Here is a 21,608-nt window from a genome sequence, read left to right on the forward strand (position 1 = left end):
CCCTTCTATTTCTGCTTCTGTGCACATCCATTAGAAGATCATACATTGCTCCATCAAGCACCGACTGACTTGCACATTGACTGTTGTGGAGCCTGATTCAAAGTTTTTACCCTTACAGGAGGAGGGTTTGGGGGCTCATCCCAGCGTGGGTAGCATCATTCAACTTGAAGAGTTGTGGAGTCTGATTTAGAGTTTTTACCCTTACAGAAAGGGGGGTCTGAGAGCTCCTCCCAGTGTGGGTAGCATCATTCAACTTAAAGAGTTATGGAGTCCGATTCAGAGCTTTTACCCTTACAGAAGGGGGGTTTGAGGGCTCCTCCCAGCGTGTTCATGGCCTTTTGCCCTTACAGAAGGGGGGATTTACATTTCGTAGAACACCCGTCACCGGAACGAGATGAACACCCATCACCGGAACGACAGCTCCGCTGAGACCTCCTCGCTAGGGAGAGGAAGACGACGTGGTAGAGCTTCTGTTGGCCATCCTCAGCGCGACTGCACCGACTGGGTTGCTGTCGAGGAGGAGGGCGAGAACGATGACTCTTAGCTTGTGCAATCTTTCTTTTGATGATTGTGGTTGTAATGTATCGTTGAAGTTAAAATGAAGAATGAAATGACAATAAAAATTGTTGAAAATTTACAGAAATAAACTAGACTCAATAACGAAGACACCACTTTTTACGGATTTGGAATATGACCATCGGTTAGGGAGATATAGCTCTGACAAGTTGGTCCTAATTTGCGGAAGACACTACAAATCGCTATAGCGATTTGTGAATCGCTATAGCGATTTGCGAAAGACACTACAAATCGCTATAGCGATTTACGGAAGACACTACAAATCGCTATAGCATTTCGCGATTTACGGAAGACACTACAAATACTACAAATTGTTGTAGGAAAGCCCGATAATACTACAAATCATTGTTGGAAGGCCCAAAAAAAATTTGGTCCGGAGGGTGCTGCCCCCCGAGCCCCCCGCCAGAGGCGGCCCCCCTGGACCCGCGCCGGGGGGGAGCCCCCGGACCCCCTCCTGTAAGGGCAAAAACTCTAAATCAGGCACATAAGTAGAGAGAAAAGGGAGAGAGAGTGAGAGGGTTGGTGTTTATGACCTTCTCCAGGAGAAACCCTTTACCTCCCTTGATTTCTTCTCTACAGAGAGAGAGGGTTTTACAGTGTTTTACGAAGAAGGAAGAAGAAGAAGATGATGATGGAGCAATGTAGGATCGTCTGTTGGATGTGCACAGAAGTAGAGAGAGAAGGGAGAGAGAGTGAGAGGGTTGATGTTCATGGCCTTCTACAGGAAGAACTCTTTGTTTCCCTTGATTTCTTCTCTAGAGAGAGAAAGGGTTTTACAGTGTTTTACGGAGAAAGAAGAAGAAGACATGTTTGTCCTTTTTTTGAACAGAAAAAGAAGAAGACTTTGAAGAGTCAACATCATCCTCGACTTTCTGGATAGAGGACATGTTTGTCCTTTTTTTAAACTATTTGTTTTTTCTTTTTTGAATGAAGGGCATTTTTGTCATTTTTTCAAACTATCACTTTATGAGAAGAATAGCAATAAAGGGTACTTAAGTCTTTGCAACAACACCAGAGTCCGATGCAAAGTTATGTCAATATACACAGGAATACGAGCCCCATGTGCATGAATACGTGGCGCTCATTCGATCCCCCAAACACTGGGATTCAGTGAATCATCGGGGGCGAACATACACAACCCTCCCCGTTTACTCTAGGTCGACTGCCATCCTTACTCATGGACAGCAAGGAATCGCATAAACGTAAAAGTACTTCAATACGAAGGGCTTTTCAATTTCATTAGGGCTCAATTGACCGATATATAAATTTTTAAATTTAGTTATTACCGCCCATCCCCTGTGCGTGAATGTCACGCCACCCATCTTCCTCCACCCTTTGTGATCTGACGGCTAAAAACTCTTCCTAATAACATCGGCCCTTGGATTTTATTGGCGGCCGAGATCCTTTTACTCCTCTTCCTCCTTCTCTCTCTCCTCCGTTCCTAGTCTCTCGGAGCGGTCTCTCTCTCTCTCTCTCTCTCTCTCTCCTCGGTTCCTATTCTCTCGGAGCGGTCGGTTTGGAGGCGTCCGATCCGTATCGTAACGGAAGAATTGTGAAGAGCGACCGGTTTTCCGGCGACTAAGGTTTCTTAGGGTTTTCCTTTGCTTTTCTCCTTCCTTTTTTTGTTCCGTCGCTGGCGACCGTATCAAGCCGGAGAACCGATTCCGAGTGGGTGATCTATTGGTTCTGTTTTTTTTTTTGGAGTCCGAAAGATCGATTTTTGTGTGGTTTTGAGTAACAGGTGCGGTTTTTGTGCTGATTCATTCCTCGAATGAGCGGAATATGACACTCTTTGCGGTTTGTGTGAGGGACTCTCTCTCTCTCAAGATCCATTTTGCGTGTGTTTTTTAGTAAGAGTCGTTTTTTGTGGCGATTCTTTCTTGCGCATGAGCGGCACATCGACTCTGCGGTTTGGAGGACTCTCTCTCTCTCTGTGGAAACTGTTTTCTTTCGAATCTTGAAGGAAGCGCGATCCCTATGGCAGTATTCTTGATAGAAAGTGGTTTTCCGGCCGGCTACGGTGGCATCGAACCTTTCTGCGGCCCGAAGATGCGACTTTTTTCTGTCGGAAGCCGCGATTTGCTTGAAGGAAGACTGCTTCTCGGGAGTGTTCTAGACGTCTTCCGCTGTTGAAGAAAACCTCTGCTTGTTCGACTTCAAGCGGTTTTCCGGCTGGTTTTGATACTTGATCTCTTTTTCCATTGAAAAGAAAGCGGGTTTTTTTCCGCGGAAAAGAGTTTTGATGCTTTTTTTTCAACATTCCTTGCAAAGTTCGAAGAAGCACGCGGTTTTGTGCCGACTATTTTTTGTTAGGAAGCTGTTTTCTAAACAGTCTACGGAAAAAAACGAATATTTGTGCAGTTTGAAAAAAGGTTCCCTTCTGCCTATATCCTTGACGGAACGAGGTTTTCCGTCTAGTTTGAACATATTTCCGGAAAAAAATTCTCTGTAAAACTAGGTTTTTAATCGAATATGATTCTCAAGGGCTTGGTAAGTGAATTTTCTTGGTTTCTGATGAAATTTCGTTTTTTATTGTTTTATTTTTCGTATCTAACTGTGAAAGCTTCACGCCGCATTCACTGAGTGAAGAAGAATTCTTATGGCTTTCAAAATCACGTCTTTTGGGGTTTCTTCTGTAATTAAATTGTATTCTAGGAAAAAAAATTACGGGTTCTTATCTTTGGGGTTTTCCTTCTTGGTTAAGAAAAAGGAATTTCTGCCCATTGATTTCATCATTGTAGGATTTCCTTGATCCTTCTGTTATGCCGTCTCTCTGACGGAGGAAAGAAGCTTTCTGGCCGTCGATGAGTTGTTTTTTAGGGTTTTCTTCAAATTGGCAATTTGGCTGTAAAATTTTTCCTGAATATTATTTTATTTCCTTTTTTTATTTCTTCCTAAAGATCCCTTCGCTGCTACGTTTCTTCTTTCTTTGCATCTCTGACATAATACGTTTCTATATATTTTCCTTTTTTGAAGACGTTTGACTTCCTTCAACCAACCATCTGTCTCTTTCTTTCTCTTGCCTTGCTTGCTTCTTCTTGGCTCCTTTGATTTCCTTGGAGTCTTGATTGATGAAAAGTCCCCTCGCGTGGGTGTTTGTTTATATCTTTTGGAGGAGATTGTGGGGATATTTCCGTCATTTTGGTGTTTTGGTTACCTATCTGGTGACTAGTAGGCAGCTTGGCCATGTTGGTAACCAATAAGAAACTTGACTTTGTTTCTTTGTTTGCATAGAAGTCCATTCTTGCAATTTGTTGGTCTGTGCCACACAATTTGATGTATATTAAGGTTTCTTTTTCTTAATTTATTTGTTTTTTTTTGTTTTTTCGTTTTGCTTGTGGAAAAAGGCCCCGATCCGATCAATCTTCTTGTTGGTACTTATTAGTACTAAATTTTTACTGAAACTATTTGTGATGTTTCTTCGATGTTTGAGTTTTGACGTATGCTAGTTAAGTGCATCTTTTAATATGGTTTCTTCTTTTTCTTATTGTTTTCTGTGGCCTGCAGAGATGCGTCCTCTGGGCGTATGTGTAAAAATTGGTTATTGATGTGATGAATTCTAGCAGGCTGATTTTTCTGTTTCTGTTTCAGAATTGTGCTTATTCATAGCAGCTGGATACAAGTGGTTTTAGCTCTCTGTTGGTGTTCTCATTGAAATTTCAGTGTTATAGTATGGCAGGTGCAGCAAAGACGGAGAAACGTATCCTTTTTTCCCTTATATTGTCAGCTGAACAACAACAACAACAACAACAACAACAACAACAACAACAACAACAACAACAAATTCTGGGTCTTCCACATGAATCCTTTCCTATCACCTCCATCCATGTCTTCCTAGGCCTACCCCGACCTCTTTTAACTAATATATTTTCCCATTTCTCCATCCTTCTAACTGGAGCATCATTAGGCCTTCGCCGAATATGTCCAAACCACCGTAAACGATTTTCTCTCATCTTATTTTCAATGGGTGCAACGCCTACCTTCTTACGTATCTCCTCGTTCTGAATCTTATGTTTTATTGTATTTCCACACATCCATCTCAGCATACGCATCTCAGCTACACTCATTTTTTGAATATGATGTCTCTTGGCAGCCCAACATTCTGTACCATATAGTAAAGTGGGCTTAATAGTCGTCCTATAAAACTTTTCCTTCAACCGCAATGTCATTCTACGATCGCACAATACTCCAGTTGCACTTTTCCATTTTATCCACCCAACCTTTATCCTATGATTTACATCTCCATCAATTTCTCCATACTTTTGAATGATAGATCCCAAATATTTGAAACAATCATCCACCGATATTTCTTGCTCACCAAGCTTCACTACACTCCCATCACTATTTCGTTGCTTACTAAACCGACATTCCATGTATTCTGTCTTACTCTTACTCAACTTAAAACCTCTTGCTTCCAATGTCTGTCTCCATAATTCTAACTTAGCATTAACCCCAACTCTAGACTCATCAATCAAAACAATATCATCAGCAAACAACATACACCACGGCACATTTTCTTGAATTGATCTCGTAAGCTCATCCATCACTATAGCAAATAGGAAAGGGCTTAAAGCAAATCCTTGATGTAACCCAACCGTTATAGGAAAATTGGTTGTCACCCCTCCACAAGTGCGGACATTGGTTACTACTCCTTCATACATATCCTTAATTATACTAATGTACTTGAGAGAAACACCTTTCTTCATCATTGTCCACCAGAGAACGTCCCTAGGTACTCTATCGTATGCCTTTTCTAAATTAATAAAAACCATATGCAAATCTTTGTTCCTCTCTCTATTTCTCTCAATAAGTTGTCTAAGAAGATGTATAACTTCCATAGTTGATCTTCCAGGCATAAAACCAAATTGATTCTCCAATATCATGACAATCTTCCTCAACCTAGACTCAATCACCCTCTCCCAAAGTTTCATAGTATGACTCATGAGTTTTATACCACGATAGTTTATGCAATCTTGTATATCACCCTTATTCTTATATAGAGGCACCAAAGTACTCTTCCTCCACTCATTAGGCATCTTATTTGTCCGCCAAATCTTGTTAAAAAGATTTGTCAACCATTCTAAACCTTTCTCTCCCAGGCATTTCCAAGCCTCGATAGGTATACCATTCTAAACCTTTCTCTCCCAATCTTGTATATCACCCTTATTCTTATATAGAGGCACCAAAGTACTGCCCTTCTTGATTTCATTTTCTTCAAAGCCTCTGCAATTTCTTTCTTTTGAATCTTGCGCATGAAGTCACGATTCATCTCATGAAAAGGAATGAACAAGTCTCCAAGATCTTGAGCATGACTTTCATTAAATAGCTTATCAAAATAATCTTTTCATCTCTCCTTAGTCTCCTCATCTTTGACTAAAACCCTTTGCGTTTCATCTTTGATATATCTAACCATACCCAGATCCCTCGATTTCCTATCTCTCATCTTTGCAAACCTATAAATATCCTTCTCGCCCTCTTTGGTATCCAACTTGTCATAAACCTCCTTATATACCTTATCCCTCACGTTCCGAACTACTTTTTTAGCTTCCTTCTTTGCTATCATATACTTCTTCAAATTTTCATTATCACGACTCTTACTTAGATTTCTATAACACTCTCTTTTAACCTTAATAGCTAATTTGACATCCTCATTCCACCACGATGTATCCTTACCTAGCGGTGCACCACCTTTAGACTCACCCAATACCTCCTTAGCCACCTTTCTCATGCCACCCGCTATCTTATTCCACATTGATTATGAATCCTCCTCGAGACACCAATAAGCTTCCTTAGCTACCTTCTCTACAAACATTCCTTGTTTAACTCCTTTCAGTGCCCACCACTTAATTCTAGGATCTATTCTATGTCTATCCCTTTTGTGGCATTTTCTAATTCTAAGATCTAAAATTAAGACTCTATGTTGTGTAGTTACACTTTCTCCCGGTATAACCTTACAATCGATGCAACAACCCCTATCTCTCTTTCTAAGTAGGAAAAAATCTATCTGACTCGTATTAACCCCACTTTTAAATGTTACTAGGTGAGACTCTCTCTTCCTAAACCATGTGTTTGCTAAGATCATATCATAGGACAAACAAAAATCTAAAATCCTTTCTCCACTTTCGTTTCTTTCTCCTATACCATAGCCTCTATGGATATTCTCAAATCTATCCCTACTAATGCCTACATGCCCATTAAGGTCACCGCCGATGAAAAGCCTTTCTCCATAAGACATCCCTTGTACTACTCCATCTAAATCTTCCCAAAATTGACGCTTAATGGAATCATCTAAACCTACTTGAGGTGCATAAACACTAATAATATTAATAATCTTCGAACCTAATACTAATTTAATAAGTAAAATCCTATCACCCTTCCTACGGACCTCAACTACATTATCTATAAACTGACGACTCATAAAAATCCCTACTCCATTCCTATTCCTATTTATTCCTGTATACCAAATCTTATATCCCCAAGGTTCTATCACTTTTGCTTTCTCACCTACCATTTGGTCTTTTGTAAACATAAAATATCAATCTTTCTCTTACACATAACATCTACTAACTCTACCAACTTACCAATTAAAGATTCTATGTTCCAAGTGGCTAACCTAATTTTATGGTCTTGGACTAACTTCTTTACCCCCACCCGTCCAACAAAGTGAGAGAACCCTTGCCGATTTGACACCACACCCGGGCGCCGGTGTGACGCGTCGCTTCCGGGCGACGACCTAGCAACCCTTGCCCATTTATCACTGCCTCCGGGCCTATAGAGTACAACGCGTCGCTCAGTAGGGAACGCCCCAACGAAATTCTCATATTGGTTCATATTCATAGGGTATGACTAAGTTTTTATGCTGGCTGTCATAGGCCTACCGCAACCCTCCTTTATCCGGGCTTGGGACCGACAGTGGATAACTAAACAGTTATACACAAGCCTATTTATTCTTTGTTAACTGGTATACTGGCACTAAATGGTTGTTGTTTGGGTCGATATTATTGAAAATAATATAGATGTTGCTCTAACTGATGCCAAAATATGCATGGGTTCATAGTTAACAACACGAGTTATTCGATATGCTCACTAATTGAGGTGGTACTTTATCATTTATATTGATCATGTTTTGTTGCTTGACACAAAATCATCCAGCTATTGAGCAAACGAAGCAAGTTTCTAAAGCAAATGCTCCTGCTAAATTATCTAGAGTGAATGTCGTATGTTCTCTCTCTCTTGTTTTGTTGATTCTTGTTGCCCATTGCTGCACACCTATAACGCACATCCAGGGATACACACATGCACACCTACAAACAGTGTCTCTTATTTGTGTGTACCATTTTGTACTCTTTGCAGGTTCCTACGAAAGACCATGCTCGTTCTGATGTGACACCTGGACCAGTGGAGGTTTCTACTTTAAATTCCGAGGAAACTGGTTTGGTTCAAGAGTTGCCTGTTGATCAGGGAATGTATTATCCTACAACTAATTGCTATGAATACTATTACCCTGGTAAGTTACTGAATTCCATGAACTCATGGCTGTCAGCTTCCTTTCCTTCTGTCATTTTGGATCTCCTTATGTTTTGACGTTTCAGTATGCATGATTTTGTCTTGCAGGTTATGATGGTTCTTTTGCGGAGTGGAACAATATTGGCTATTTTCCTAATGGAAATGGGCATGATGTCCCTTATTTAGTGGGTTCTTCTTCTTTAATGTACATCAGTTTAAAGCAGTATACTAGTTAAACATGATGGACTTGATTAACGTTGATTTAGGTTTACCATGGATTGAGTATCTACACGTGTATGTACATGTGCATGCATTTACATATGTGCAAGTGCATACGGTGTAGTGAGTCCTGTAGAGTCATCCAACTTGTTATGGATCTTTATTCATCTTCTTAGATTCTTATGATTGGTGTGCAAGGTGCATTACTAGCCTGCTTATTCTGTTTTGAGTTCCTTTTGTTGCATGATAATGCTTTGCCACTTCTTAATAAGTCGGTCCTCAGATATTCTCTCATATATTTGAAACTACTGCTTCATATTGTGATTTCTTTTCTTGAAATATTTTCAGGGTAATCCAACAGATGGTAATTCAATGGTTTACTATGTCCCTGGCTATGATTCATATGCCTCTGGGTCATTGATGTCCCCTAGTGGACAATATTTTGGCCAACCTCCTTTTTATTCAACTGGAACATATTCACAACCTTTCCCCTCTCCTGCTGTTCCTTATGGTACAGATGGTGTGCCATCTTTCTCAGGGGACCTCATGCCTCTTGTTGGTGATGGTCTGAATGGACCTGATGGATTTGATAATTCTAAATCAAATGTCAATGGGAACACACCGGCACACACAAAGGGCTCAAAACACACAAAGCCAAGCATTGCTGCTGATACAAAGGGTTCTATGAAATCATCGTTGGATGATCCATCACATGCTTGCACTGCATCCATTAATGTTCCTGCTCCTGCGATCCAGAGTGAGCCTTTGAAGCCTTTGAGCAAGGTAGTATGTGAATGAGGCTTTTTATTGATTTCAGAGTTTATATGTTGGTTACCTTTTTGCTTGTTTGTCTTTTTTGTGCCTTGGTGGACATTTTTTATTGTTTATTATTTTTGTTTTTGTATTGGTTCGATTCTAGTATCTTCTGTGCTGATTCTCCTGTCTTCCTTGAATTCACTATAACTAACTAGTCAATTTAAAATGTCTTTCTGTCTTTCTTCTTCTTCTCTCTTTTTTGACCTTTTAGCGATTCTTACAAATATTGTAGAAATTCCACTTCTTTGAGGAAATTTGAAATATTTGGATTCACATAATGCTGTTGATGGTTTTTCACCCTGAGTACTGAACTGTCTTTGAGCTCTCAGTTGCCTTATGGTGATTGTGTGAATATTTCTGTAGCATATTTTCAGTGCATCTTTATTTTAACATTGATTAGTCTGGTGTTGCTTTTTGTTCTCTTTAAGGTTAAATCAGTATCATCATGTTTCTCACAGGTGCCAATGTTGGGATCTGGTTTTCAACCTGGCGTTCTTCCAAAAAAACATTTGACTCTTGGAAAATACGCATTGCACCCAAATCAAGTTAAAGGTGGCTTGCTTTCTCAAAATGGTTCCAGGAATTTTGTGCCCAATGGTCGGAGTTGGTACGGCAATGATGCTTTTAGGATGAGTGGCAAGCTTAATGTAAATGGATCTTTCGATAAGTTGGTGGAGCAGAATCGTGGACCTCGTGCTAGCAAAGTAAGGGGTTCCCCAGTTGCAGAAGAAATCGTCGATAAGTTGAATCCTGCCATGCGAAGAGACCAATATAATTTGTTAGACTTTGAGACAAAATACGACCAGGCACTCTTTTTTGTCATAAAATCCTATAATGAAGACGATGTACACAAAAGCATTAAATATAACGTGTGGGCAAGCACCCCAAGTGGAAATGAGAAACTTGATTCTGCATTTCATAAAGCTGAGGAGAGATCAAGTGCTAAGGGCAGTAGGTGTCCTGTATTCCTCTTCTTCTCGGTATGTTTTCAACTGTCTTGTTGACCATTCTCTAGAATTTGCCATACTAATTTAAGATACGATCTGGATACTTTTCACCTAGAATGCAGTGATAAAGAACTTTCTTTCATTTCCTAGTGCTTTGGAAATGGGTAGCAATAACTCTTTTCTATCAGGCATTTGTTTGTCTGCATGAAATATTAATCTTTTTAAAATAGAATTCCCTGCCCGTACTCCATGGCCTTCTGGTTTACGTTTTTGGTCGGGTATAGTGTCCATTGAGTCTTTTTAGTCAAGTTGGGGGTCACCTTGTGTGGTTTGAATCTGAGACCCCTCAGTTATGGCAGTTTTACCTAACTGTCCAGTATCTCATTCAACCCGAAATTTATAATAAAGATCAAATGAATTTTAGTATTCTGATCTTTCTGGAAATTCAAATTTTTAATGCAACTGTTGAAGTCCATCTTTTCCAACCTGGTTATTTAATTGATTTTCTTTAGGTGATTTACTAATTTTGCATGATATCTGTATCCATTAGTTGTCACTACAGTTATTCTTGGTAGTCTACTTAGTCTGTGTGTTTTGCTTTGTCCTGTTCTCCAGGTAAATGCTAGTGGACATTTTTGTGGGTTAGCAGAGATGATTGGAAAGGTAGATTTCAAGAAGAGCATGGATTTCTGGCAACAAGGTAAGTGGAATGGGTTTTTCCCTGTGAAATGGCACATAATCAAAGACATTCCCAACTCACAGTTCCGGCACATCATTTTAGAAAACAATGAAAACAAGCCGGTGACAAATAGCAGGGATACACAAGAGGTATTTACTGTTGATGCTTTCTTTCGTGAAAGTTCAGTCATGGATGAAATTGGTTTTTAATGTCTACGGCCCGGTGTATGACATTTTTTTCCCCACTGTTTTCTCTCAGATTAAATTTCTTCAGGGGTTGGAAATGCTTAAGATTTTTAAGAATTACAGTTTTAAGGATTCAATACTGGATGACTTTGGTTATTATGAAAGGCGACAGAAATTGCTGCTGGAGACCAGGAATGTATCGCCGCCTGTTTTGCCACCAAAAATTGATTCGCAGGTGAGCTTTCTGTGTTACTGAAACCATATGCAAAATTTTTCATTCTATTCCTTTCATTGATTACGAATGTGGGTCTCAGCATGACACAATATGAAAACTTGGTGTTTTTTGCTATATGTATGTGTTTATGTTGCCATGGACTATTGTTACTAATGGGTGGAATTTCTGTTAACTGCTTTGCAGTCGGATGTAGCGGAGGACACAGGGAAAACGAAGATTCTTGAAAATGATAAGGAACCTTCATTAATTACACTCACTAAGAACATGTCACTCTCTTCGCACCCTGTTCGATCAGGGATGAACCCTGCTAAGAAAAGTGGGACAAAGAAAGAAAACACTAAATGATCGCGATGAGCTACGATGAATATGGTGTCATGGTGCAGCCGATATGAAAATATGGTCATCATGGTGCCTTCTCATATTTTTTGATTGGAGAATGATCTCCATTTTGGATATGGTCATGCCCTTCCATCGGATTTCTGTACCATATCCTCTCCTCGTTCTTGCTTTCACCTCTTTTCTATTTTTCTTTTTTTTTTGGGGTTTTCTGTTAATTAGTTTCATGCGAATTATCTTATTTTGTAGGCTTGCTGTGCAATATTATTAATAACCAGTGAGCACATTTCTTTTCTTTCTTTTTAAATCAGTTAGGCCTTTGGTTTTTAGATAATAGGATGCAGTTTAAGATGTTAGCCAGTAGTTTTGTGGGGTCCCTCCTTTTGCCTGACTCTTGGTAATTTTTATTTATCAGGTGTCAAAGGTAGTGGAGAGAATTTTGAATAAAAAAGGAAAATTTTCAAATACTCACTACTACACCGTGAAACTCAATGTTAATTATTTAAAAAAAAAATAGTTTAAGATTAAATTGCAATAAGCTAATCAACCCAACAATCACTTCACCCATCAATATTCCAACTGGGTCCGTTTGGTTCGTTTGTAGCTGACCTGATAAATATCTGTATTGAAACTAAATGCGTTTTCGTTTAACCCAAAAGGCAATCTGGTTATAGTTGACAAAGATCAATTAGTTATTGCCATGATGGTGACTATACTAGCTCTAAGTGCAATTAGGTCAGTTTGGTTTCTCAATAGCTTACTTGATAAATATTCAATCTGATAAATGCATTTTTCTTTGACCCAAAAGCCAATCTAGGTATGGTTGAAAGTTTTACTATTTCAAGAATCAAGATCAATTAGCTATTGCTATGATGGTGATTATGCGTGCTCTAAACGCAATTGGGTTGGTTTGGTTTTTTGAGAAAGAGAGAGATGACTTGTGATAAGTGAAAAAAAGAAAGTTTCTTAAAATTAGGCTCTCGTGGCAAGACATATGGGTAGCTGAATTAATTGTAAGTAATTAAAATGGGGTCATTCGATTAACCCAAGTAAAAACTTTGATGAGCATTTGCAAACTTTGAAAAGTTTGGTGTGTGCATGAAGTAGGCTTTGGGGGTATTTGAAAATTTTCTTTAAAAAAATTAGTATATGATTCCTTTCCTTTCTGTGAGTTGGTGCTCCCTATATCTACATTATCTGTTTCGAATTCAAGGAACTGCCTTTCATGATATTGGTCTTGGTTATGATAGTGGATGATCTTAACCATCTAGCTATCTCATTCGACCCAAAACGTGAATTTTAACAGGTAATTTTGTGATTGTATTATATTACCTTTATGTGAAATTTGAATTTGATTTTGTTAAAGTATTTGCTAACCTATGTCACAAGGAGACGGATTAAAGGACATGAGACACCATTTTTTTTTGCAATTTTCTATTAAAAATAGTATACAAAGAGACCCGACACAAAGGCAAGTTGAAGAATCCCTTTGACATAGTTAACCTCGCTAGTTAGAACTCTTATGATCAGGTTTTCTACCATATTGGTCTTCATATATGCGTTTTGTGTGGTTAAAATAGTATGAATCGACTCATAGATCATAAATTTTTTATTCCAATATATGTTTTCTTAAAAGATTGAAAATTCAATACATTGTAGGCCGTTGATTTTTCCACCGGAGAAAATGCTACACATTAAAAAACATGGTTCAGGAGCATATTTCTACTAAGCCAAAAACATATAGTTCACACACATGGAGGGTCATATGTGCAAAAATAAACAAATAAATAAAGATCACAGTTTTTCATTAAAAGGTTAGGGCGGTAAACATTACCCCTTTGATTTGTATCTCATGGAAAAGTCCCTGGCTTGATTCAAGCATGTGGCATTCCTGAAAAAGGATCAGGTGCAATGTGATTGCACACTTTTAGTCTGACGCTGCACCTGGTCACCCTCCATCTTGGAGATAGGGCCTGTCAGTTGTTCATTTGTTGGGCCCAAGAAATGATAGAGGGCGATCAGGTGCAGTGGCACACTAAAAGTGTGCAATCACATTGCACCTGATCCTCCCTCATTTCTGCTTGGACAGGCTTCAATGTACGTATGGAATTCTTATGGTGATTTTGATCATATACTTTTTTTTCATTTTTGAGCCTAACCTAGATTTGAGATAGTGGTCCGGCGACAATATGGATCGGATCCAATTCATACAGAGTTTGATACTCTGACCCGTTGGGTTTCCTAAATAATGAAAAGGTTGGGCGCTTTTTCTGTAAGTAGCTATAAGTTGTGTGCACCAATAGGGGCTTCTGGTAGGAGCAGCTGTAAGTAGCTATAACGATTTGGTATTTTAGGTTGGAAGGAGTTCAGGGTTACCCAAACCCAAATACGTCCAAACCTTAAATTCGGTCTTCCTTTTGAGCCTGTGCCCAACTCTGAACCAACTTGGGTCAGGTTGACTCAACCCTTCTGGTCATGGGTCAGGTCAGTTCCTTTTATGGGCAGCCTGAGAACATGCAAATATGCAATTACTATTTACCAGAAATCAAGGGACCCGTTTAAATGGAAGTTACAAACACCACGCTCGGCCGCTCAGGATTTCCATTCAGATGTTGGGAATTCCAGTGCCAAATCTGTTGTTTAGAAAAAATGAAATTTTACTGTGGCTGACGCAAGCAGATAGGGCTGTCAATGGGTCGGGTGAGGATTGACCCGGACCAGCCCATAAAACTACTAACTGGGTTCTCATTTTATCGAGTCACTAAAATAGAATCCCATATCCAAACTTGCATAATATTAGAATTTTTTTTTTTACTAAAAATATATATCTAATACTTGAGTGGGGTTGGGTACCCGGCAAGAGTCAAGTTGGGTTGGGCACCCAGCAAAAATCATGACCCAAACCCGGCCTGCATATTGCTCGGGTTGGGTTTGGGTCGACCCCAAATATTATTCGGGTGGCACTTTTCATGCCATATCCGGATTTTCTGGTTCGGGTACCGGTTAAGAACCGGGCCCATCGACAGACCTACAAGCAGAGGAATTCAAAGCCGCTTTCCCATCCCACATCACGAACTCTGTAAAAAAGAACACTGCTACCTCATTCAAGTTCATGAATTCCAGAAATTCCAACTTCACCCAACACTCCCAGCATCCAAACATCCCCTATTAGTGAAAAATGAAACTAAAAAACAAGAATATTACTTACTCTCATCCTGAAGATAAAAATATTTCCCATAAATATGTCATAGTTATTTGTTTTTCTCCAACTAAAAACTCATCATACAGAGGTTTTTTTATGCTTCATCTCTTTAGCAAAGCAAAGATACTACAAAACCTACAAGTACAGCACTCACTTGACATCATTAGCTTACTATACACAGACACATACCCTTTACATACTAGTAGAAACAATACCTAGGAAGGAAGATGGAATGGACTCTCATTACCAGAGAGTTTGGACTCCTTGTCGATAACGTCGCCTTTACTGCAAGGTTCGACGTCGAGGAGCAACTTCACAACTTCTCTCATGGTTGGACGCAGAGAGGGAAGCTTGGTAGTGCAGAACAAAGCGATCTTGAGCAGCTTGATCATGTCATGTTCAAGAGACGCAGAAATCCTGGAGTCCAGAATCTCCAACACTTTATCCCTGCTGACAAGATGAGCAGAAACCCAGTAGACAATGTCATTACCCTCACCAAATTCAGGGTCGATCGGACGCCGACCGGTCACGAGCTCGAGCAACACAACTCCGAAGCCGTACACATCACTCTTCTCTGTTGCTCTCAAGGTATAAGCTAGTTCTGGACAACATTAAACAAGTGAGTTCCTGAGCATGAATTTGCAGCACCTAAGTATGATCTACTAGTGATCCAGTAATGGAAGTAACCAGGAAATGTGTGAATTGGCATTCCAACAGTCGGTATAAGCGACACCAACCATTAGTGCTGGTTTACGTTAACGATGATCCAGACTGTCAGTGTGCGCCTCACCGCTTGTCCATTACCTGGATTGCCTGTTATCTGGCCACTGCATTATTCTTCATAAAATTTAAGCACCAAGCAGGTGCAAGATTGTGCATGGGTTTCACCAATAACAACTGTTGATTTTCAATGCCTACTGCAATAATGGACAGTGAAGTTCCTGTCCTGGCCAACTGATTTTCACATTCGAAATCGATGGCTTGCATGGACCTCAAAGGATTGTGGCGTCCTTGGGCCATTCCTGATCAATATCTTACAAGAAAGAATAGTGCTAAGAACAATTACCAGGAGCAATGTAACCGTGTGTGCCAACAAAATCAGAGCTTGTTGAATGATTTCCTCCACTTGAGCTTTCAATTGTTCTAGCTACACCAAAATCTGCTATCTTAGGTTCATAAGTGCCATCCAACAATATGTTGGTTGATTTTATGTCCCTGTGAACGATGGCAGGCACACAGTCGTGGTGCAGGTATGCAATCGCTTTTGCTACTCCAATGGCCACTCTGCATCGTAGCCCCCAATCCAGTTCTAGCTTCCCTTTCTTTCTTTCGTGATTCAGTGCATCGCGCAGATTGCCATTCTCCATGTACTCGAAAACAAGCAGGTTCAGTCCCCCTCCATAAACACAGGCATAGAGCTGTATGATGTTCTTGTGTCTGATTATCCCTAGCACCTCCATTTCTGTTTCTGAAGCTTCCTGTGATCCAGGCTTGCTCCACAACTGTTTCACCGCAACAGTCCCCCTGTTCTTCAAATCCAGGCGGTACACTTTGCCGCTTCCACCACTTCCTATCAAATTCTCCTCCTCCAAATCACAGATCTCTTCAGCAATGAAATTCGTTTCACGAAATGATTTCATCTCCCATGTAAGCTCTTTGCTCATTTTTCCATCATCAAAACCAGTTTCTGCCATCGATAAGAGCCTGAATTTTCGGTAGCGCAAGATTAGCAGTCCCACAGAGAAAATTAGCAGCAGAACAGCCACAATCCAGATAAAAAACAGCGGCTTTGCAGCAATTTGTTTATGGTAATAGCTTGAAGTACACACGTGGAGATGGTACTCGTTTTGATCTTGGATAGTTCTATCAATACAGAGATCAGGATTGTTGGCAAAGACTTCGCCTGTAGCTGCTGCTGAAAGAAGCATCGAAGGAACTTTGCCAGATAAATGATTGTAGGAGAAGTCAAATGAGCTCAGTTTTAGCAACTGCAAGCTATCTGGAATCTGACCCGAAAGCATGTTTCGAGATAGATTCAGTGAGTTCAAAGAGACCAACTCTGAGAAACTTGGAGGGATGTTTCCTGTAAAAGAGTTTTTTGCCAAGTTCAGGTCTGTTAGCTTGCTACACTTCGAGAGTTCTGAAGGTATTGACCCAGTTAAAGAATTCTTCTCCAAATGTAGAGAAGCCAATTGCTGAATGTTCCCAATTTGAGATGGTAATGCACCACTAAAACTATTGTTGTTGGCAATGAGTTTCTGCAATTGCTGCAGCTGGCCAATCTCAGATGGGAGTTCACCAGAAAATCCATTGTTGTCAATTAACAACTCTATCAAACTGATTGACCGTCCTATCTGTGGACTAATTCCTCCCTCAAAACTGTTATTGGATAGATCAATGATGACGGCAGAGGGTAAACCCCATAATCCATCTGGAATCCTTCCACTCAACAGATTGTTACTAACCCTAAACCTCTTTAAAGATTTGCAGTTCCCATAATCCTGTGGCAATGAGCCTCTGAACTTGTTCTCAAGGGCAAGCAGGAACTGTAAGTTTGAATGCTGGCACAGGTATCTCGGAAACTCTCCGGTGAAATCATTTTCTGAGATGTCAATGCTATTCAATGGCGAGTACTGCCCGAGATCCGGGGGGAAATCCCCAGAAAATCCATTTTCGTAAATAGAAAATCCATCTAGATGACGGAGTTGCCCGAATCCAGCTGGGATCCTGCCGGTGAAGTAATTGGAATACACTTGGAAGACAGCAAGATTTGAAAGTTGGCCTAATGCTTCAGGCAATTCTCCGACAAACATGTTATGTGAGACATCGAATTCCCTGAGAAGAGTGAGGTTTCCGATCTCGGACGGTAGTTTACCAGAGAGCTGATTCTGGTAGAGCTCGATCTTGTACAGTTTCTGCAAGTTGGAGATGCCACTCGATATTTTTCCAGTGAGAGCATTGCCGGAGAGATCGAGGGATTTGAGATTCTTCATCTTGTAAACAAACTCTGGCAACTTGCCGGTGAAATTGCATTTGGCCAAGTAGAGAAACGAAAGATTTCCCAGTGAATTCAAGCTTTCCGGTATCGATCCGGCACTGAAGTGGTTATCTGCTAGACTGAGAGATGTCAAGCTAATCAAATTCCCAATCCACGCCAGGAACTCGCCCGAGAAGAAGTTTTTCGAGAGGTCGAGAACGCGAAGGCCTCTGAGGGAAGACAAGTCCGGCAACTTGCCGACGAGGGCATTGCCGGAGAGATTCAAACTTTGGAGAGACGAGCAGTTGGTGATTCCCGGCGGGATCTGGCCGGAGATTGAATTGGACCCCAAACTCAAGATGGTAAGACCCGGAAGGCGGAAGATCGAAGGGGAGAGAGTGCCGGAGAGCGACCGGTTCTCGAGTGAGATCCCGGCGACATGGCCGGCAAACTGGTCGCATGAAATTCCGGTAAAGTTGCAGGGGGATCCGCCATCGATCCAATCGGACATGAAGCTGGTCGGATCGACCAATTGTTGCTTGAATTGGAGCAGAGCAAGAGTTTCTGGATTCTCGGTAGAGGCAAGAGTCAAAGAGAAGAGGAAAAGTAGGATAAGGAGAGGAAGAAGAAAACTGGGGTTTCCTGCCATTGAAAACTACAGTCAAACCGTTATTTAGAAATTCTTTTTTCCTTTGTTTCTTTGGAAATCTGGATTTTTTTTGTTTCTTTCCTTCTCCTTCAGAATAGCGTTTATGAGTCAAACCACACCCAGAAATTCAAATTTCCTTGGCGGTTTGTCAAAGAAAACATCGAAATTCAAAGTTCGCGTCGTTCCCTCTTTCTAAAATTCTAGAAAAATAGAATTCTTCTTCCAGAAACCATAAAAAAGAACATGATAAAACCATTTTCTTAGGACAAGTAAGCGAGGGAAATCGTGAAGAAATGGTGAAATCTCGGTTTCTTGCGAAGAAAAAAGCAGAAAAATAGGAATTTCTCAAAATAGGAGATCTCTTGACTTCTTGCTCATGGTTTCGCTTAAAGAGACATTATTTCTACACGGAAAAAATCAGAAAGTTCAGATTTCAACTATCCGAAGCAAAAGTTATTCGTAAAAACAGCTAAAAAATTTCTTTGCGACCGTAATTTGTGCATATCAATATCTTTTTTTACAAACGTAGCTAATTTTGGACAAAAATCTTCAAGAAAAAAGGGAAATCTTACCTTTTAATCTCCAAACCTCTAAAATCCCTCAAGGGGGAGCTAAAATACCGTCAAGATCCAACGATCTACATCGATTGACTTCTCGAAACTACGATTTCACAATTTCCCGAGAATTCAAGAGACCCCATTTCAAATTTCTACGATTTCTTCCATTGGAGATTCGTAACTCCTCGAACGAAAACGCGCAGGTGAGTTATCGATCTGGGGGAACAAATGAGTGATTTTTTTCCGCTCAGGAGGAAGAAGATAGACTGCTCTGTTCATTTTTTCGCGCATTCAGAAAATAAATAAATAAAGAAATTATCGGAGGAAAAAAGAATTTTTATTTGATGTGAAGTTTCCGACAAATTGTTCGCATACACGATAACGACGGAATTTCCCCTCCAAACAGATCTCTCTTTCTCTCTCTCTCTCTCTGTAAATCCGGGGAAGATATCTTGGAGAGAATGCATCCAAAGACGATAAAACAAAAAAGGAACGAGAAAAAAAGGGATAGAAAATGATGGATAGAAAATGATTAGATCAATCGGTTATCCTTGATCACCCGTTTGTTTCCCCGGAAAATGACCCATTTTCATAGTTTTTTCTACGGTGGTGAAACCAACACCCATAAGAGAAACCAAATCGGTTGCACTCATCCCTATCTTCATACCCTCCTTGAGATTTCATTGATGCAAGTTGTTTCTATCAAGTAGGACTTTATAATTGTGATCGACACTATTCATTTGGTGAAGATGGACGTTTAAATCTCGTTGAAATCTGACTTGTGTTTAGGATTTTTGGCTATTCAAAAATCAATGGTTGACAAAACACAAAAAAAATGTGATTTAAAAAATAACATTTTTCATCAAAAAACGTACAATTCAAGGTTTGATTCTTATTAAATCCACCATGCTGAATCTATCTATATGGTCAGATTTGATCAAAACAACCTGCATCATAAGATTTAAGAGAGGGCTATGAAGATGGCGGATGACATAAGAGATGAGTGGAACCAAACTCGTGAGAAACGGTCAGTTGCTTGTTATGGTTTCCACTTTCTTCTTGTTTTTTTTTTCCAGTGGAAAGTTGGATTTTCATACAAAAACTTACCCAAGGGCCCCGCTGAAGAAAAAAATTCCCACAAGAGAAATGCGGGGAACACTGGGTAACAGATTGTGTCTCGAGGGGTGCTCCTTTCTTAGGAAAGGCAATTCCCCACCTAGCGAAACAAACGGTCCCGCAGTCTGCTTTCTACGTTGGTTTTCTCTTTATTTACCATGTATTGATCTTTCTTTGTTTTGTTTTGTTTCTCCACCCACCGCATATTGCTCAATATTGATTAGCCTTGTGATCATACCGGTGGCTTGTCTTGTAGATATTGTTCTTTGTGGCCCCAAATCAATGTTATCAGTATCGGAAGAAAATTGACAGACTGCAAGTTTGAATCGGTCATTTTTTAATAAATGTAAAAAAATATTATTTTAATGGTTTTAACACATCACATTATGATTGACATGTAATAATTTTTTATTATTTTTGGGCCGAGTGATTCAATTGAGTATCGGTATCATCCGGTACAGCTGAATACGGTGGCCCAACGATTCAGGGCGATACCGACAGTGACAACATTGGTCCAAATACAGTGTGCATAGGTCTCATCATATAAATCTTCTTTTACCTTTCTCATGCTTGGAGTTGGATATGATGTTATAGCAAAGAGAAACCCCTACCACCGAGGTGGTATCCCATGTGGTAAGAGCGATCCTGTGTCAAGCTGAAGGCCCACGATCGAATCCCTCTATCACATGGGGGGTGGCTGTTGTTTTGTTAAGAGTATGCATAACCCCAACTAGACCTTAAAAAAGAAAAGAAAAGAAAAACCCTTCTTTCTTTGACCCAAATCATCCCGTGCACACTTGTGATTTTGTCAGTGTTTCAGGATCCTTTACAATTTAACTCATCCAAGCATTAAATGAGGTTAGGGCTCCACTTGTCTGTTAAGAACAGTTAGTGCACATCACCTTGTTTTGGGACGTTCTAAGCTCAAAACCCAATTGTATAATTGGTAGGGGTCTAAAAAAAACTGAGGCCTTTCAGGTCCGCCGAAGAGTACAATGAGTTTCAACCTTATTGCAAGAGTTTTAAACTGTCAAGAAAGCGACAGTAAGCACGACAGGCAAAGCTATGGCAACTAGGTCTATGATCCTGAGGGTGGTTTCTTCGTGTAAATAAAAAAAAAAAAAAAACTTCAATAATTTTTGTATCACCATAATGATGATGGGCACCCGAACAAAGTTCACAAACTCCATCATTTTGCCTATTGGAATATCTCTTACTAGGCCCTACGTTTAATTGAAGGGTTGCAGCTTTTCCATACACTCCACAATTGTTACTTGGAGATTTCAAGGTGACAGGGCCACATGAAATTGTTTGGAAGTTCATGAACTTGGTTCCATGAACATTTGTATTTATTTTATGGTTCACGTGATAACAAACAAAGTCTAAATCTTCAAGAGATTTATTAGACCCACAAGTGTAGAAGACAAAATTAAACAAAATGTTAAACCAATTATGCATCCACCACTAGGGGTGTCAATGGGTCGGGTTTGGTTTGGACCCAGGTGTAATCAGACCCATACCAGATTAGTCATGTTGGTACTGCATCTGGACCCGGGTCCAATCAGACTCACCATAAGAGAAACTATACCCGAATTCTATAAGGATTAC

General features: G+C 40.0%; 2 protein-coding genes across 4 annotated transcripts; one reads left to right on the forward strand and one right to left on the reverse strand.

The window, feature by feature from the left end:
- The first annotated feature begins 1,966 nt into the window (after nucleotides 1-1,966).
- LOC149847535 (uncharacterized) lies at nucleotides 1,967-11,783 on the forward strand. 2 transcript variants are annotated; one of them, XM_089997083.1, is made up of 10 exons: nucleotides 1,967-2,159; nucleotides 4,168-4,276; nucleotides 7,729-7,793; nucleotides 7,930-8,083; nucleotides 8,191-8,267; nucleotides 8,650-9,084; nucleotides 9,576-10,097; nucleotides 10,680-10,892; nucleotides 11,002-11,163; nucleotides 11,347-11,783. In XM_089997083.1, the coding sequence occupies exons 2-10, from the start codon at nucleotides 4,249-4,251 to the stop codon at nucleotides 11,506-11,508; spliced, it is 1,818 nt and encodes a 605-aa protein (XP_089853209.1). In that variant the 5' UTR covers nucleotides 1,967-2,159; nucleotides 4,168-4,248; the 3' UTR covers nucleotides 11,509-11,783. The 2 variants fall into 2 exon arrangements, with proteins under 2 accessions (XP_089853209.1, XP_089853208.1); XM_089997082.1 differs by having other exon boundaries at nucleotides 2,015-2,159; nucleotides 8,650-9,087.
- Nucleotides 11,784-14,729: 2,946 nt separating this feature from the next.
- LOC149847536 (uncharacterized) lies at nucleotides 14,730-19,178 on the reverse strand. Of its 2 annotated transcripts, XM_089997080.1 has the most exons (3): nucleotides 18,900-19,178; nucleotides 15,768-18,730; nucleotides 14,730-15,302 (listed from the first exon to the last, which is right to left on the reverse strand). In XM_089997080.1, the coding sequence occupies exons 2-3, from the start codon at nucleotides 18,325-18,327 to the stop codon at nucleotides 14,917-14,919; spliced, it is 2,946 nt and encodes a 981-aa protein (XP_089853206.1). In that variant the 5' UTR covers nucleotides 18,328-18,730; nucleotides 18,900-19,178; the 3' UTR covers nucleotides 14,730-14,916. The 2 variants fall into 2 exon arrangements, with proteins under 2 accessions (XP_089853206.1, XP_089853205.1); XM_089997079.1 differs by having other exon boundaries at nucleotides 15,768-19,178.
- Nucleotides 19,179-21,608: the final 2,430 nt, after the last annotated feature.

Source organism: Nuphar pumila, chromosome 2 (genome assembly GCF_984573655.1).
Source record: "Nuphar pumila chromosome 2, dmNupPumi1.hap1.1, whole genome shotgun sequence".
Classification (NCBI taxonomy): Eukaryota; Viridiplantae; Streptophyta; class Magnoliopsida; order Nymphaeales; family Nymphaeaceae; genus Nuphar; species Nuphar pumila.

Coding starts and splice junctions, on each gene's coding strand:
- LOC149847536 (XM_089997080.1), bottom strand. CDS start 18,327: ATGGCAGGAAACCCCAGTTTTCTTCTTCCTCTCCTTATCCTACTTTTC. Junction 15,303..15,767: donor ACACGGTTACATTGCTCCTG/GTAATTGTTCTT, acceptor AATGTTGTCCAG/AACTAGCTTATACCTTGAGA.
- LOC149847535 (XM_089997082.1), top strand. CDS start 4,249: ATGGCAGGTGCAGCAAAGACGGAGAAAC. Junction 8,268..8,649: donor GGCATGATGTCCCTTATTTA/GTGGGTTCTTCT, acceptor AAATATTTTCAG/GGTAATCCAACAGATGGTAA. Junction 9,088..9,575: donor TGAAGCCTTTGAGCAAGGTA/GTATGTGAATGA, acceptor TGTTTCTCACAG/GTGCCAATGTTGGGATCTGG.